Source organism: Henckelia pumila, chromosome 3 (genome assembly GCF_033568475.1).
Source record: "Henckelia pumila isolate YLH828 chromosome 3, ASM3356847v2, whole genome shotgun sequence".
Taxonomy (NCBI): domain Eukaryota; kingdom Viridiplantae; phylum Streptophyta; class Magnoliopsida; order Lamiales; family Gesneriaceae; genus Henckelia; species Henckelia pumila.
Window position 1 is genome coordinate 55,220,957 of NC_133122.1, and position 18,530 is coordinate 55,239,486.

An 18,530-nucleotide genomic window follows, 5' to 3' on the forward strand; every position below is an offset into this window, starting at 1 on the left:
AGAACAAAAAAATAAATAAGGATGTATCAGCCAGGGAGGCAACAAAACCAAGACTGATCAGAAACCGATGAAGGACGTGTACCAGGCCTTGGGTGCCTGTTTAAAACCATAAATCGCTTTGTTAACTTGCAGACATCGCCGAAAAATCAGAGTTAACAAAGCTAAGCAGCTGAGCCATATAAACACATTCATCCAGCTGACCCTGGAGGAAAGCATTGTTCACATCCATTTGACGAAGAGACCAACCACTGGAAACAACCAAGGACAAGAGAATTTGAACAGTGGTGGGTTTTGCCACAGGACTAAAGGTGTCAGTGAAGTCAAGACCCAGACGTCGATAATACCCCTTGGCAACTAGACGAGCCTTGTAGAGATCAATAGAACCATCAAACTTTCGCTTAAACCGAAAGACCCACTTGCAACCAACAACATTTTGTGTCATATCCGACGAAACAAGATCACATGTACCGTTACAAAAAAGCGCATCAAACTCCTCAGACATGGTAGCACGCCAGCGAGGATCCTTGAGAGCAAGAGTGTGCAGCCCTTGCTGCACGCCAGGCAACCCCAAAAATTTTTTTTTTTTTCGTTTTGTTTTCTGAAAACCGAGGCTTGGTACAATTGATAAAATTTTAATCATTAAATCTGAGAACAACCTGGCTCTGATACCACTGTTGGAACAGGTTCTCGGATCTGTCAGATCTGATACCTATAACAGCGGAAGTTTTAAAAAATTTTATTTTCAGATCTAGAACGATTCCAGATCATGGGTACCAAATCCGTACGATTAAAATAATTGCGTAAAATAAAACAGAATTAAATTTTACCTCTCAAGTCTCAACTTGAGGTTATGAACTCCAACAGATAAATCTGCTCTTCTTGTATATCCCAGGAACCGATGCCTCGATCAACTCCCGAATCAAGTCCACGAATAGAAATCTAAACCCTTTAACAGACTGCACTAGAAAGTCTATCAGAAGTTTCTACGAAGAGATTAACAGATCTGATCTGTTAAACCAGACTGCAATTTTCTAAAATTGCAGACTGGATTTTTGAACAGAAGAGGGGGGGTTCGGCCAACCCTAGGGAGACTGCTCTCTAGGTTTTCGAAAATTGTGAGATTTTGTCTCTAATTTCTGTACTGGAATAAATCATTTATAACATTGGCTGCTAATAGCTTAGGACCCGTTAGTCATAAGTTCAAGTCTGACAAGCAAAACCCGTATGTTCAGAAATTAACATAAAATTCATCGTGACTCAAATTGATAAACCAATTTTACTAATGTGTACAGAAACCTTTTCTGCATATTTTAAAGTCAAGATAAATTTTCTGAATCCGAATTCAGTGGTTTCCAAAAATGGCATCTCCATGTCATTTTAGGAAACCTTACTCCCTCTATTCAACAATAAGAATTCCTACTTATCGTTTGCTAAATTTAACTCATTAAATTTAACTATCTCAATGGGGATTAGAAATCCATTACTTTTGTGACCCTCAATGGTTCAGAGATACAACTAGCCGTGAGCTCACAACTTCTTGTGACTCGGAACAACAATTTCCGACTTGCCCATCGAATCATGATAAGAGCGCCTAGCAACATCGCCCATGATTCCCTAGGTATCACTGATAGTGCCTGCAAGAACCAGTGGGTTTCGGTTAGCGTACAGTACGGTCCCTTCATCCAAATATCTCGATCGAATCAACAACCATTGGTATATTGAGAGTCGTTCAAGATTCGATAACTATGCAATACATCTTGAAGATCAAATAGTGACATCGCATGTGCAACTAGGAAACCAGGTAACCTAAAGCACATCATGTACTCTGGCAAGATATTTGTCATACTAATATCTCCTCAGATCGCATAGGATATCCACGCTCGTAAGCGTGTGGTGAATCCTTGACAACAAAGCATTGACTTCTATATGTGTCATAACTGTACCCAATCTCGACACCTGATGACCCTCATGGAGTCGGTAAATGAGTCAAAGTACAGTACTAGCATATAGAGTCTCCATGATGTTTCAAGTAGTAAGGACTAATGGTGTACAACCAAAATCACGGACTTATCCACTCAATTAGTGAGAACCACTTGGAAAGTTCGAATAGGGTAGTTCGATCATCCATCCAATGAATATCCATTTGTATGCTTTGAACATCTCCATGTTTCATACCAATGAAACTTGGTACTCGACATCGCAAATGCTAGTCTCAATCTCGAGCGATTTTTATCCTTATTACGGACGGCTCAATTGACTAGGAACATGTTTAGAATATAAAGTGATTATAAGATATGTTTCATGATAATCATCCATATTCACTATCACATTTTACATGCACTCTAGTATATTCAAGGTTTTTATCTAAACATTGTATAGTATGTCACAACATAACAATAGGACAAAAGATAAAGTAAATGCCAATAAAGAGTGTAAATTACATTAAACAAAGATTGTTTAAATAAGAGTCATCTAAAATCCTCAGCCAAAAGTTGGCTAGCAGGGCACCCACTCTTTCAGACCTAAGTTAAAATCCATATCAATTCATCCACAAAGTGCAAAGCTAGGGCAACTTATACCCTATATGAGTTATCCTGATCCATCGGTAAAATACGAATAAGAGTTCTCATTTACTTAGTTGTAACTAGAAAATCAACTACACATGACATGTACTTAAAAGTTCGATTTGACACACAAACTTTTAATTTTTGACATGACATCTAATTATTAGTATTTTTGGTGACGATTTTTTAAAAACCACATATTGAAAACTTAACCCTGTTTCGAAAAAAAAAAGAGAAAAAACTTTGTTAACCCAAATCAGAAATTGAACAAGTTATCAGGGAAAAAGAAATTCCCGTACATAAATACTGACAAACATTAGCTCAGCTAATTTCAAAAGTGTAATTATTACTATAGCAGACAATTCAAATCATTAAACCTAAAGGATATCGTTCATTAGAGCATCCACAACCCTATCCATTAATAACACCAATAACACCCTCCACATCATCAAAAGTCATGGGTCCCACTGTTAATAACACATCCTTCTTTCCACCCACAATCCTATTAACATTAACACTCATGGGTCCCACATTCCACTCAACATTATAAAATTATTTTATACTAAATAAATTCATTTTCTTTACATTTTATAATATATTTATAATTATAATATTATATTTTAAGTTTTAATTTAATTAATTTTAAAAATAAATAAAATAATTTTAATATATTTATTCAATACACGAAATTATTAAATTCAAATGCAACAATAACTTTAAAAAAATAACAGTTCAAAGAAATTAAAAATAACAAATACAATATTAATTCACGGATTCATGTTGTTGCAATTCCCCCAGATATGCTCCACTAAGTCTGCGCGAAGTTGGTGATGAACTTGAGTGTCACGTAGTTCTGAATTTGTCCGAAGATAATCCTGAAAGCCTCGGTTGGATCCTAGGATAGGTTGTGCAAGTTCATCCGCTTCATCGTTGTACCAATCTTTCACGTGACCTCCTTCGTCCTCAATAATCATGTTATGCAAAATAATGCTTGCTAACATTATTTGTTTTAATTTTTTCCTATACCAATAGCGAGCTGGGCCTCTGACAATCGCCCATCGAGATTGGAGCACACCAAATGCCCGCTCGACATCTTTTCTTGCAGATTCCTGTCTTTCCTTAAACAACTTTCTCTTGGGATCCTCCGGGCAAGGAAAATCCTTAACGAAAGTAGCCCACTCGGGATATATTCCATTTGTTAAATAATAACCTTTCGTATATGTAGTGCCGTTCACCGTGAAATTAACCTCCGGTGCATTTCCTTGCAATACGTTGTTGAAGATTGGAGATTCATATAACACGTTGATATCGTTGCGTGAACCGGCGACCCCAAAGAAGGCATGCCAAATCCACAAGTCATGAGACGCGACCGCCTCTAGCACAATTGTTGGTGACCCATGTCCCCTTGTAAATTGACCTTTCCAAGCAACCGGACAATTTTTCCATTTCCAATGCATACAATCAAGGCTACCCAACATGCCAGGAAAGCCGTGTCTGTCATCATGCATTTGAAGAAGATGTTGAACATCATCAGCATTTGGTCTTCTTAAGTACCTATCACCAAATATTTCAACCAAGTATTCACAAAACTTGAAAAGACACCTGATGGCCGTGGATTCACCCATACGTAGGTACTCATCAAGATGATCTGCAGGGACTCCGTAAGCTAGTTGACGAATCGCAGCGGTGCATTTTTGTAGTGGTGACAACCCTTTTCTTCGCACAGCATCTTCCCTTTGTTGAAAAAACGTCGAATGATTCTCTAAGGCAGTCACTATGCGAAGGAATAACTCTCTTCGCATTCGAAACCGTCTTCGAAATATTCCATCATGATACACCGGGTTTGTAGAGAAATAATCATTGACGAGCCTCTCATGACCGGCTTCACGATTTCTTTGGATGAACCTCCTTCTTCTGCGTGTTTCTCTCCTCTGATATTCTTCCATAACTTGTTGGTGTTGTTGAAGTACCATTAACATCAGATCTTCTACCGGATCATCATCTTGCTCATCGATTTGAACATGTACTTCTTCTTCGCTTGTCGAACTGGAACTTGACCTAGAGCTGTCTATGGAATGAGACATTTTCGGAGGAAATATATTGTTGTATATGTGTTTGTGAAATTTATCTTAGTGAAATGCAAATATCTTAGCACAATGTGTCTATATATAAAGGATATCTTGCAACGACTAGTTTCCAACGGCTATTTTGCAACGATTAGATTCTAACGGCTAGTTTGCAACGGATAGTTTCTAACGACTATTTTGCAAAAATAGTTTAATACATTCATCAACTTTTTCAAATTGTATACTTTAATATATATTCTTTATTTTTATATTATTTTAATAAAAAAAGTCTCAAAAATTGATTATAGTAGATACCTAACGTGGCTTGCATTCTTAGAGAATCCACATAACTTGAGCAATCCAACAACTTTAATAATTATACCAATTCCACCATATTTTCTTTCCTTTTTTGTTTAGCCGTGTCTTTTATCAAACTCATTTTGCTTCAAAGATTAGATTATTTGCTTAGCACTATATATTTATATATCTTTGAAATCTATTAATTAAATCAATATGTTTTGAAAATATAATTTTGTTTATTTCAAAAAAATTTGTAATTTGATTTTATTTGTAATCTAATAAGTCAAGTTGTTGGATAATTAGACATTTGATATTACTACTTTGTAATGACTAGTTTTCAAAGTTGATAAAAATTTTAAATCACGATAATTGGAACCACACTAATTAAAAATTACAATCATTCGAAACCACAATAATTAAAAATTACAATCACTCGGAAATACTATATTACAATCACTCGAAAATACAATAACTAAACAATACAAATACTTCGAAATGCAATAATTAAACAATACAATCAATCGAAATGCGCAAACAGTTTATATATTCCAACTGGACCTGATATCCTTGCACAAACATTCATGTATGATAAGTTTCTCAGTAGTCATTTCCGAGGTGTCTTTGTTCAAGATCTCGTACTCCTTCAACCTCAATCGACGATTCTTTGCTTCTGCATTGGACAAGGAATATTTTGCCTTAATCTCCTCAACTTCAAGTTGTTTTTGTTTCAGATCGACTTCAGACTTCTTTACGTTTGTGTACTCATTGAACTTTGAAAAAATACTGTTATAGTTTACTGTCAGATCCTCCATGGTCGATTTGACTTTGTCTTTTCCCTTTCTTTTTGCAGCCTTCCTACCCATTGGACGATTATCTTCGTCATCTATGTCTACGCTCACATTTTGGTTGGAAGATGTGTTGCTTGCTCCTGACTCAGAGGTCCTCGTCTTCTTTGTGGCCACAAAGTGATCATCGGATTGTGGAGTAAACATTGGACGATCTTTAACAATTCTCCACACATGCTCGAGGTTGAACGCAACATCATTGTGTTGTGCCAATGTGACCGTATAACATTAGCTTTTCTGCTGTTTGAACCTGCAGGACGATTGTCATTGTAGTAGCTTGCGACACGTCTCCAAAATGCATCTGCCTTCTGGTCATTGCCGATTATTGGATCATCACTGATTGTGACAAAACTTGTGGCCAAGACCTCATCTTCAACCTTTGTCCAAGTCGAACGCTTTCTCGTACCCTCAGCATTCGGAATCGTTTTTTCTAAATTCACCACCTCGATTGGGGATTCACGATCGGACAGTTGAGTCTCTGGGACAAAAGTCGGAGATGCAGGTTCAGTCGGCATCGAAGATGAAAAATGCGTACCAGTTGTGTATGGGGTACCAAAGCCTTGAAGAACTGGCGGTGTGAATGGTGGATGACTCGTGTTTTGCCAATATTCGGCTGGAAGCGGTTGTGTTGGACCTCTGGAGGTATAATTCGGATGGCTCATAAAATTTCCAAATCCTGGGAAATTTTGAACGTTTTGTGGAGGAAACTGCATATTTGGAAATGGATGTGGATATTGATGAGTTGGTGGAATTTGTGGATTTTGGGAAGATGCATTTTCTTGCGAGTTTTGTGTAGAATTTAACAAATATGTAAGATATGCCCTCGTATTTTCATCCATTTCGGATAGAAAATAATATTTCAGAAAAGAGTAAGAAAGATATAGGAGAGAATGAAAGTAGAATTGAAGAGTGTTGGAAGTGGAATGAATTTTGGTGTTAGCATTGAAGGGTATTTATAGATGAAAATTCTAACTAGCCGTTAACTAGCCGTTATAATTTATTTATTTATTTATTTTTTTATATTAAAAATAAAATAAATTAAATAACAAAAAAAAAGTTTCCGTTAAAAAATGTACTAGTTTGACACAATCTCACAAATAATTGAATATATTACCGTTATTTATTATTATTTAAATTAAAAAAATTAAAAAAAAATGAAGTAATGCAGGTGCAGACGCGGTCTGCACCTGCACACTCTCTTTCTGGCGCGTGCAAGCATGCCCCATTACATTAAAAAAATAAAATAAAGGAAGATGGGCGTTCACAACTGTGAACGCCCATCTTCTCTCTCTTGTGGGTGGGTGGGTGTAACACCCACCCACAATGCTATGAACACCCACATGGGTGTTCATTGGGTGTTAATAACACCCAATGAACACCCATTGTGGGTGCTCTGATTGTGACAAAACTTCTGGCCAAGACCTCATCTTCAACCTTTGTCCAAGTCGAACGCTTTCTCGTACCCTCAGCATTCGGAATCGTTTTTTCTAAATTCACCACCTCGATTGGGGATTCACGATCGGACAGTTGAGTCTCTGGGACAAAAGTCGGAGATGCAGGTTCAGTCGGCATCGAAGATGAAAAATGCGTACCACTTGTGTATGGGGTACCAAAGCCTTGAAGAACTGGCGGCGTGAATGGTGGATGACTCGTGTTTTGCCAATATTCGGCTGGAAGCGGTTGTGGTGGACCTCTGGAGGTATAATTCGGATGGCTCATAAAATTTCCAAATCCTGGGAAATTTTGAACGTTTTGTGGAGGAAACTGCATATTTGGAAATGGATGTGGATATTGATGAGTTGGTGGAATTTGTGGATTTTGGGAAGATGCATTTTCTTGCGAGTTTTGTGTAGAATTTAACAAATATGTAAGATATGCCCTCGTATTTTCATCCATTTCGGATAGAAAATAATATTTCAGAAAAGAGTAAGAAAGATATAGGAGAGAATGAAAGTAGAATTGAAGAGTGTTGGAAGTGGAATGAATTTTGGTGTTAGCATTGAAGGGTATTTATAGATGAAAATTCTAACTAGCCGTTAACTAGCCGTTATAATTTATTTATTTATTTATTTATTTTATATTAAAAATAAAATAAATTAAATAACAAAAAAAAAGTTTCCGTTAAAAAATGTACTAGTTTGACACAATTTGACAAATAATTGAATATATTACCGTTATTTATTATTATTTAAATTAAAAAAATTAAAAAAAAATAAAAAAAATAAAGTAATGCAGGTGCAGACGCGTGGGGCCCGCGTCTGCATCTGCACACTCTCTTTCTGGCGCGTGCAAGCACGCGCCAGAAAGAAAGTGATGGGGCGTGCAAGCACGCCCCATTACATTAAAAAAAAAATTAAAGGAAGATGGGTGTTCACAACTGTGAACGCCCATCTTCTCTCTCTTGTGGGTGGGTGTTAATAACACCCACCCACAATGCTATGAACACCCACATGGGTGTTCATTGGGTGTTAATAACACCCAATGAACACCCATTGTGGGTGCTCTTAGTAATTTGGCTTACGAGACATGATGCATGCCAAGCAACATATGCATTTTCGACAATGAACGTATAATTTAGTAATTTAATTTACACTAATTTTCAGAAGCATTTCTCTAGCAGCAATCAAGTAAAACTTGTCCCACAAATCTGAAAAAGAAAACTCACCTCCTCTGTGGAGAATCAGAAACTTTACAGACGGATATGCAAAAGCAAAGCGAATCAACCCTGTACACACTCAAAATAATACCAAATACAAACATATGCATCAATTTTCACTTTATTGTATCAATTTTCAATAGGTCTTCGGATCATCATCATATCAAAGTCAAAGCCAAAAAAGAAAAAAAACTGCTATTGTTAGTAGTCTTAAGGTAAGAACACAAGTCCATAAATTGCATAAACTGAAGAATCTTCACAAGACCAGATGCAAAATTACGTTCATTATGACCAATCATGGGCCGCCGCGTCATCCGCAGGGCACTACCCTGCGGGTAGCATCTACTCAACCCCATTTTGGTTGGTAGATTCAACTCAAGGCACTTATTTCTATCCAATATTGTGTTCTATGCTCGCGCCACAAGTCAACGAGAGTTATCCACATGTCGTATCACTGCCTTCTTATGCAGGCCTCTTCATCACATAAACAATCTTGCTCCTCAACCTCGTGAGCCAGGAATTCCCCGTTTCCACTACAGTCTGGTGGATAATGTAGGGGACAGTGGATTATAATTACCTAAATGGGTTGATTCACAGCAAGAAAGCCATAGAAAGTACAAGAAAAAAGTGAATTTCATATGTGGAAAACTGAAAATTGCTTATTCCCAAAAGCAGTATCAGTATGTACCTCTAAATAGGGGTGTTCATCGGTCAGTTCAGTTTTAATTTGTCTAATTTTGGTTTGGTTTTTTGGTTTATAAAGAATTTAATCCGAAGTCAAACCGTTTTACTTCGGTTCGGTTCAGTTTGTGTACTATAATGGACCGATTTATACGGTTTAGTTTTGTCGGTTTGATCATTAATAATACATAACATAATACAAGAAACATAAATTTTATTCAACATGTAATTTAAATACCCCAACAAACAACTTAAAGTTATAGTCATAGAGTGAAGAAACAAAAAAAAAAAAAAAACAAACAATAACAAACATCCAACAACAGTCTTATAATATTTTTAAAAAACAAAGCAAATTTTGCTACGATTATTCCGATTTTGATAGAATTATTAACATTAATAATATAAATACATTGTAAAATATAATATATTTTTTTACATGATTTCTTACATAAACAACAATCAACTAAAAATTACATAAACAACAATCAATTAATCAACTAAATATTATTCAAAATGATTATTCATTCACTAAATATCATCTTTTTTTTAATAACACTAAATATCATCTTATAACATATATAATGTAAATATAAAATATATATATAATTATTAATCTAATTCAATTTTGATTTTTTTGGTCGGTTCGGTTTTGACATATATAATCCAAAATCGAACCAAATAAACTTCGATTTTAATATTTATATCCGAATTACAAAATACGATTTTCGGTTCGGTTCGGTCTTTGATTTTTTTGGTTTGGATTTCCGATTTTTTCGGTTTTATCCGAAATATGAACACCCCTACCTCTAAAAGATGAATAAACAAATCTAACTAAAGCAAGAGGAAGAGACGTATATCTCAAAATGCATTTTTTAATTGCATCTTACATAATAAGTGCAATTTATGCACTTAATTTAAATATAATTTGACTTGGCTTTTGTGATGTATCGAGTGGATTTTATGCATATTTGTTGTTGTTTTTGTGAGATGAAAGAATTGGAAGAAAAGTAGCAAGAAGAAGCGGAAAGACGTAATACGGAGCAGCAAACTTCAGAAAATTACTGGGAATTTTTGTGATGTTCAAGTCCGATCTCCACCGTTCATAATGATTTTTTTAAAGCTGCTGTCAAAATTTCAGCTCGATCCGACAGTTATTTTGGAAGATATAATTTTTTGAAAATTGTCGCGCGCTGCAGAAGCGCATTTACGCGAGGAAGAAGAGCTGTAGCACCCAAGGAAGAGCTGTAGCGCTTGGTTTGGCCTGAATGAAGAAGATTTGAAGCGCAATAGCGCTTGAGAGAGAGAGGAATAGCGCTATTTTGGAGCACAGTAGCGATAGATGAGAGATTTAAGCGCAGAAGAGAAGTGCAATAGCGCTTATTCTAATAGCAGTAGCGCTTGATGCGAGAAGTTGGAAAATAAAAGGACATAGACATATGCGCGTCCGCCTAGAAGGATTCGCACACCCGCGCCGTCTGGAGGATGTTGAATATTGTGAGACAGAGATTTATGCACGCCCACGCATATGTTAATGAGCACCCGCGCATCGCGTTTCCATATTTGAAGAGTTTAATTCGAGAAAGAAACTTTGGGTTTTCTTTGGGCTTATCTTGGACAATTCTTAGGGCATATAAAAGGAGTTTTCTGGACAGAAACATGGAAAGACGCACACATCAGGAGAACACACGCATCACACAAGAGAGCCGCACAACAGCGACACAACAAACGGCCCCCAAACAACAGAACCAAACAACTACGCATTCAAGTAGGCTTGGGACATGGATTTGAGATGTGGGAGCGATCGACAAGAGATAATCAAATCACAAGACAGAGAAAATTCATCTGGGGATGGAGAATCAACTCTACTCTGTGATTTTTATTATCTTCCTTGATTTATTATGAGATTTTTGAATATATATGTGTTTAATTATTTCATTATAAACTTATTGGTTGTTTCTAGAGATTGACGAATCTTGATTTGATTTTCATGTTTTGAATATTATTTTTCCTAATATTATTTGTTTTTAACAATTTATTTGTGTATTCTTGATTTCATTGTCTTTCAATTTATTGGTCATAGATTGAATGTTAAATTTTTTTGAAATCCGGCACTCGGGAGAGGAGATTTTGGATAGGATCATAGGAAAGCACAACCTAAGATTTTTGTAGAGTTCGGGAGGCTTACAAATTTCTTTGAGGTCATTTAAAGATAACCATAGAACTTGATTAAATTATTTTTTTGTTTGATTTCTGATAGAGATATCAAAATTAGCATTAGAATAATAACATTTACTCGGCGCTCGGGAAAGACAGTAAATAACAATTAAAGGTTCTTGGCCTATAAATTGGAATAGATTATATAATCAATTGATATGATTTGCATGAATGAAAATCGAGTGATATCTTGTATCGAGAACCCGTCTCAGATCGTATACCCACAGCCATCCTTGAAATTCTGGATTTTATTTTATTTTATTTTATTGAATTTCAAACATTGATTTTATAAACAAAGTTGAGATTATTTTAATTATAGTATTTAGTGTAAATATAAATTTTCAATTCTTGTGGGAACGATGCTCTACTCACTATATATTAAAACTTGACACCGTGCACTTGCGGGCACAAAATTTTGCAACATTACAAAAATTAATTTTGTGTGTGAATATATATGTTGTAGTGAGAAGCATGCATTTAATTGATGGTAATTTTATTGCAATATATGGATGGTTAAAAAAATAGATATAAAATACTAGCTAGGTATAGCTAATAAAGAATAGAAACATGGAGAGCCTTTATAATTCCTTTGGAACTTTTTATAATTATATTTCTCCATTTTACTGTCAATTCTCCTTCTCCTTCCTTCCATTGTTGTCTGTAGAATCCACATGCTCTCCCTTCCGTTGAAACTTCCATTACAGTCAGGATAGGTTCATCACAACCCTTTGAAATTTTTGAGATTTTATAAGGAAGAAGTTAAGGAATTGAAACTGCAGACAGAGGAGTTGAGCAAACAGATGGATAAACTTATTGCTTTAAGGATTCAAGTGTATTAACCTTTGATGGAACGAAATGGGAATCATCATGAAGCCTTGTCATCGAATCCGGAAACTTAAGGTAAATGCGATATGGATTTGATTTCCTTCTTTCAATTTGTGTGTGAGTATTTCTTTATAGATATGCTTGATGACTTGGTGATAATTTTAGTTCTACTAGGCACTTTTATGGTTATTGGAGATGGACTACTCACTCCAGCAACATTTGGTGATTATGTTCTTTTCTTGACTTTGCTTCTGTTATCTTAATAAGGTGATCTTAAGTTGTTGATGAGATAATAAGGTGATTATTTTTTTGCAGTTTTTTCCAGTTGTTTCTGGTCTCGAGTTATCCATCTCTAAGCAACAACACCAATGTAAGATTCTCATTTTGATTCCTTGTGCCATTTAATTTTTCTCTATACTTGTAGTCTTTCCTATAATATGTTCATTGGTTTGGCGGTACTGATCTCCAAATGCTTCTCTATGTTCATAGTCGTTTTAATGCCTAATTTTTGTAGAGATGTTCATAGTAGATATGTCTTCACTAAAACAACTCATTTTGATTCCTTGTGCCATATAATTTTCCTTTGTACTTCACAAATCCACAGATTTCTTATGGCAGAAACAAGAGAGAAATCGCGAACAACACCCATTAGAACAACCCATCTTGAGCTGAATTATCTGAGCATCGAAGGCGATGGCCCTTCGTAACTATCGTGGCACATAGCATCAATACTCTTTATAAAAGATTAGTTCATAGTTCTAGCTATTTTCTAGTTTGGATTGAATTAGAATTAGAATTATGATTGATTTTTAATATTGAAAATTTGTATATTATATTTTATTTTGGAAATTTTAATTTTTGATTTATTTATAATATTGAAAATTTGTATATTAAAATTTACTTTTTTTGTTTTTTATTTGAGAAATGACAACGGATAAAATCCGTTTTTTTTGTCATTTTAAAACTGTTGTAATTTTTGGTGTTGTTAAAAGTCCTTTAAAAGACAACGAAGAAAAACTGTTGTCTTTAAAGGCAATGATAACGGATAAAAACTATTGTCGTTGAAGGCAAATCCGTTGTCGTTTAAGGAAATGACAACGGTTTTTATCCTTTGTCTTTAAAGGCAACGACAACAGTTAAAAACCGTTGCCGTTGAAGGCATATTTATTGTCGTTGGTTATACTTTTGACAACACCAAAAAATACAACGGTTTGGAACTTATACGACAAAGGATTATATCCGTTGTCATTTGCCGTTTTTCTTGTACAGTATCCTTTATTTGAATTAATTTCTTTTTTTTTTGTTTTATTTTATTTTTTGTTTTTTTCTGTCATTTATTTTTATTTAATTGGACGTGGAGACTGGACTTGATTATAATCATGATTTTTTGTTCTTTTGTAGGTGAAGTGAAAAAATGGGAAACAAAAATCTAAGCCCAAGCGCCTAAGCACCTGATCGGAGAGAAAATATTTGTACCAATTACCCCGTGAAATATTGAAAATACAAACTTTATCCTTGTGAAATTTTAATAGGCATCTCCAACCTTGACTTTTTTTTTAATATAAAATTAGCACATATGCCCCTTCATATGAGTGATTGAATGAGCACGCGTCACTCATTTGACTTAGGAAACATTTTGAGTTTTTTTGACACCAAATACCCGATGAAATATTTAAAATGCATACTTGATCCCTTGAGAGTATAATTTTATTATATATTGAACCCATAATACATAATTTTTCTTAAGATTCAATTATAAAATATTTATTAAATATATTTCATTTTACTAATTATTTATTTTTTCATTTTATTAATTATTTATTTTTTTCATATTATTAATTTTTCATAAATTTTTTTAGATATTATAAAAAAATAATTTAATACATTAAATAATATTTTAATTAAGTTTATTTATATCATTCCTTGTGGTAGATTAGTAATCACAAAGTTATCAGCCCAAGTTCTTACTGCTCCTACCAATGTCATTTTTATCATTCCATGAGTTAATACTTGGACATTCTCACTTTTATCCAATAATGGGGTTAATTGACTTCGTACTGATAGTTCATTTGACCAATGATCTATCCTTGATTTTCTTTCTTTAGCCGTTGAACATCCAAAATCTAAAATATTTTGTTTTATAAATCGGGATTTTTTTTATTCTCTAAGGATATCTCTAAGATCTTTATATGTTCCAGAGTAATGATCTTTGTTATAATCGAATTCATTCTTGACTCCACTACCTTCTTCATTCATTTGAAGTGTCAATTGCGGTCTAGAATTATCTTCTGATTTTGATTTTGAGATATTCATATCTCTATATTGTTCTGATTCTTGATGAGAATGATATAATTCTTCTGTATTTATTCCTATTTGTTCGTAATAAGATTGACATGTTTCACTAAACATCTCCATACTTAGTTTTTCCATAAATGAGAGAGTTTTTATACCATGATTCTATTTTGAATGGAGGTTCTTCTTCTAGTTTTCCTTTTCCTTTGTCCTTTGGGAAAACTTCTTTAAGATAGCTTAATGTTTCCTTATTATGTCTTTCTTGTTCTATTATTTCTTAGCTAAATCAATATATTCTTTGAAATTTTTCTCTAATTCTCGTTTTGTTATATCAATCTTGTTAATTTTGTTTTATAATTCTTCTAGATCTTTTTCTAATTTTATTAAAGATGTCATTATGATGAAGTTTATTTAATTTTAAGAATATTTTGTTTCATTGTTCCGATTTTCTCGAGGATATCTTCATAATTTCTAGCAAACGATAATGATCTTCTCGGTAATGAAGATGAATGTTTCGTTAATTGAAGATCATCCGAACTCCATTGTTTGTTAGAATTTATTTCTTCAATGAAAACTTTCTTGGGTGTTTCAACCCTTGTGATGTCTTGAAAGATCTTTGGAATTTCAATAATTTCCTTAGATTGTGAATTGAGCGAATGCACACTGTTTGATAATGTTAATCCAACAACATAATATATGTTGATTGGTGCATTTCCTGACCTCATTAGATATTTTATTTTAAAGTGATATTCTAATGTTAAAAATATGTTAATATCTTTATCTTGTATAGATACTGAGAATTGTAGATATAAGTAAAATTTAAGTTTTGAATAACATAGATTACCTATAATTATTCCTAGTGTAGAGTCATCATAGTTATTTATTCGTTTGTCTCATACAATAATTTTAATTGGTGAATCAATTTATTTCCTAAAATAAGCTGAAACTATTATTTCAAGTCCTCCAATATAGATGTATTTTGTTTATTTCTTTCTGATTCTTTTGATCATCTTATAATTTATTCTACTTCTGTTGTTGTTAATAGAAGTATTTCATTTTTATGTTCAAAATTTATTCGTAAGGATTTTTTTTGTTTTTAAAGAATAAAATATATGATTATTTCTTGGATTTAATGTTTGAGATATTTTAGTAAAAATACCTTGACTGATTAGCAATTGTTGCGAAAAACTGTCATTTTTGAGTTTCTTAATTTTTAAGAACTTCTGTTGGTTGAATGTGATATTTAAATCATATTCTTTATTATTTTCAATCTCTTCTATTTCTAGATCTGTCATTAGTAAATGAGGGAAGACCTTTTCTTTTCAAGATCTGTAAGTTTTTGTTCAATATCTGTTATATCTTGAATTATTATATCGTCTTCTTCAGGAATCGAAGAGTGGTTTAGTGCTCTTATATGAGTCTTTGGCAGTTCTTTAGTCATAACTATTCTGAAACTGATGTTCTTAGTTGCTAAATTAAAAATGTTAAGTTTATAATTTGATCGTACTGATGTACATCCTTTATTCATCCAATATTTTTGTTCTTGGATCCTATTTCTAGATTTTATGTACATTCGTGTTTCTTTGAATCCTTCTCCTAACGGTGATTCTAATGCCATAGTAGATCTAATCCTAATCTTGGTTTTTAATTAATCTGGCTCTGATACCATTTGCGAAAAATCATCTATATCTTGTAAACTATCTTCACCAAATTGCTCAATTAGTTTGGATTCTAAAATAAATATTTGTTGATTTATTATATTATATTCTTTGTAGATCTGAATGCATACTGGATCTGTATTTAACAAAGTTTTACTTTTATCTCTTAATTCTCGAAGCTTATTATTTAAAATACATATTTCCTATTTTATAGTCGTACTAGACATAATTAGGTTTTTTGGGACAAATTTTAAATTAAGGGCAACAGGAGGTTTAGGAAGGTTACCTTGATTGATCAATCTTGGATTCTGAATAGAGGCCAAATCCTTGATTTCCCTTAACGATCACTTGTTCAAACGATAATCGCTTTTTTCGGATCTCCAGGTTTACTCTGACCATGAATTTTCAATCGTTGGCTTCCAGCATTCTTCCTCCTTAAGCTCTGCTTGTTTAGTTAATTGTCATAAGGCTTAAATTGTTTTTTGATTTTATGTTTCTTAGTTTTTGATAATCTTCATACGTCTTGTATGAAACAAAGCATAAGAAACTTAAGAATAAAGAGGGAGACTCAAACTTCACTTGCTCATTTACACCACAAGCATCTCCTTTTATAGTCGTGGAGAAACGCGTACAAAGATAAGAACGAAAAGGGGGGGTTGCCCCTAACACTACATAATGAAAGACAACTCATTTTAAGTCTGAGGACTGAGGGGACGCCTTTACACGTGGTGTGGTCCACGATTATATTTTTACATTGTATCACTGTCTGAATCGCTAGTGGCTTCGGACCACTTCTTTATTGGTTTTTCTTCCTTGACAGCTGCTTCTTCTGTCTTTATTTGAAACGTCCTAAAACTTCTACTGGAAATTTTTTTTAAACTCTCTAACTATAAAATAATGAATATAAAAATATATATGCTCATACATATATATATATATATACATCATACTTAAAAATAACTTTTCTTAATATAATATACATATACACAATAAATACAATGAAAGTACACGAATGCAATTAAATACTTAAAATTAATTACTAAATATTCATTTACAAAAATTCCATAATGACATTTCAAAATAATAATTCTACACCAAAATCCATGCAAACATTAAAATAAATAAATAAATAAATCTAACATCCATGCATATACTAAAAATCTAAAGTACTAAAACATGTGAGAAAATAAGTGTTCTAAATCTCAACGTAAAAATAATCATAGAGCAATGGTCACGGGTACTAGCCGTCTGGATGCTCATACGCCCTCGCCGCCAGTCGGGACCATATTCTCTTCATTATTCTCATGCTCATCTGCACCATTTAAATCTAGTGAGCCTAGAGGCTCAGCACGTTCTATCCTTATGTAACAACAAGTGTTAGGATCGAAAATATGTGTAGAGGGGGGGGGGGTGAATACACTATTTTAAAATTTAAAGAGTCTTCGATCTGATTTGTTAAAATCAAACAGAAGTTTTTGTTGCTTAAAACTTTTGATCTGCTCGAAAGATCTGAAAGATAACAGGCAAAAGAAATCTTTCTCGCAGATTGAATATATGTATAACTAAGGCAGATAAGGTAAAGTAAGTGCAGTAAATAAATAGATAGAGTTGTTTCTGGATGTTCGGAGATGAATTCTCCTACGTCACCCCTTCTTCTATTTCCAGAAGGATTTCACTAGAAGACTTTGATTTATACAAGGCTTTGTACAAATCCAATCCAATCAATCCTTTGAGAGGAACTCCTAGCAATACTTTTCTCTCGAAGTAGATCGAACTTTCTGCTTTGAATTACACAGCACAAATACAGAGTGTGTTTCGGTGTTTTGATCTGGATAGCTATGAATGACTTTGATCTGGATCGATTTCGTATATACTTCTTTTGAAATTTGATCGATCTTGAAATATCTTCTAATTCAGAATATCGAGACTCTTTTCTGATGATGTGGGTATCTGAGTTATGCTGAGTGAAGGATTTTTGAACTTCGATTTAGATAGCTTGTGTTTTTCACTCTTGGTCTCGCATTTGAATCTTTGAAGTGTTTGAGTACTTATAATCTTCAAAAGTAGCCGGTGAGCCGCCAACAACTTTGGATGATGAGCCGCCAATCAATCTATGATAGATAGCCGCCAACATATCTTAATAAATAGCTCACAAATCTTGACTTTGATGGAGGCAGATTAACGTTCAAAATATCATTAAATGATTTTGTCTTTTCTTCAACAATCTCAGCAACGGTTACTTTGAAGTAAAGCTTTTGATCTGGTTGAAAGCATGTCAGATCTGTCTTAGATCGATCTGTAAAATTCGTTGAGAGTCTTCTTGATTGATCTGGATATCGGACACTTGTTCTGGAAATTTATACTTCAATTGATTTATCCGAATATCTTGCATTTGATCTGGCATTATATTTGATCTTGAAATCTCGGAC

General features: G+C 33.8%; 2 protein-coding genes across 2 annotated transcripts; both read right to left on the reverse strand.

Annotated features, from left to right (window-relative positions):
* Positions 1 to 3,331: 3,331 nt before the first annotated feature.
* On the reverse strand, positions 3,332 to 4,648 carry LOC140888743 (protein ANTAGONIST OF LIKE HETEROCHROMATIN PROTEIN 1-like). Its single transcript, XM_073296443.1, has one exon. It carries the CDS (start codon positions 4,646 to 4,648, stop codon positions 3,332 to 3,334), a length of 1,317 nt encoding a protein of 438 aa, XP_073152544.1.
* Positions 4,649 to 5,469: 821 nt separating this feature from the next.
* Positions 5,470 to 6,614, reverse strand: LOC140888744 (uncharacterized). Its single transcript, XM_073296444.1, has 2 exons — positions 6,026 to 6,614; positions 5,470 to 5,930 (listed from the first exon to the last, which is right to left on the reverse strand). Exons 1-2 carry the CDS (start codon positions 6,612 to 6,614, stop codon positions 5,470 to 5,472), a joined length of 1,050 nt encoding a protein of 349 aa, XP_073152545.1.
* Positions 6,615 to 18,530: the final 11,916 nt, after the last annotated feature.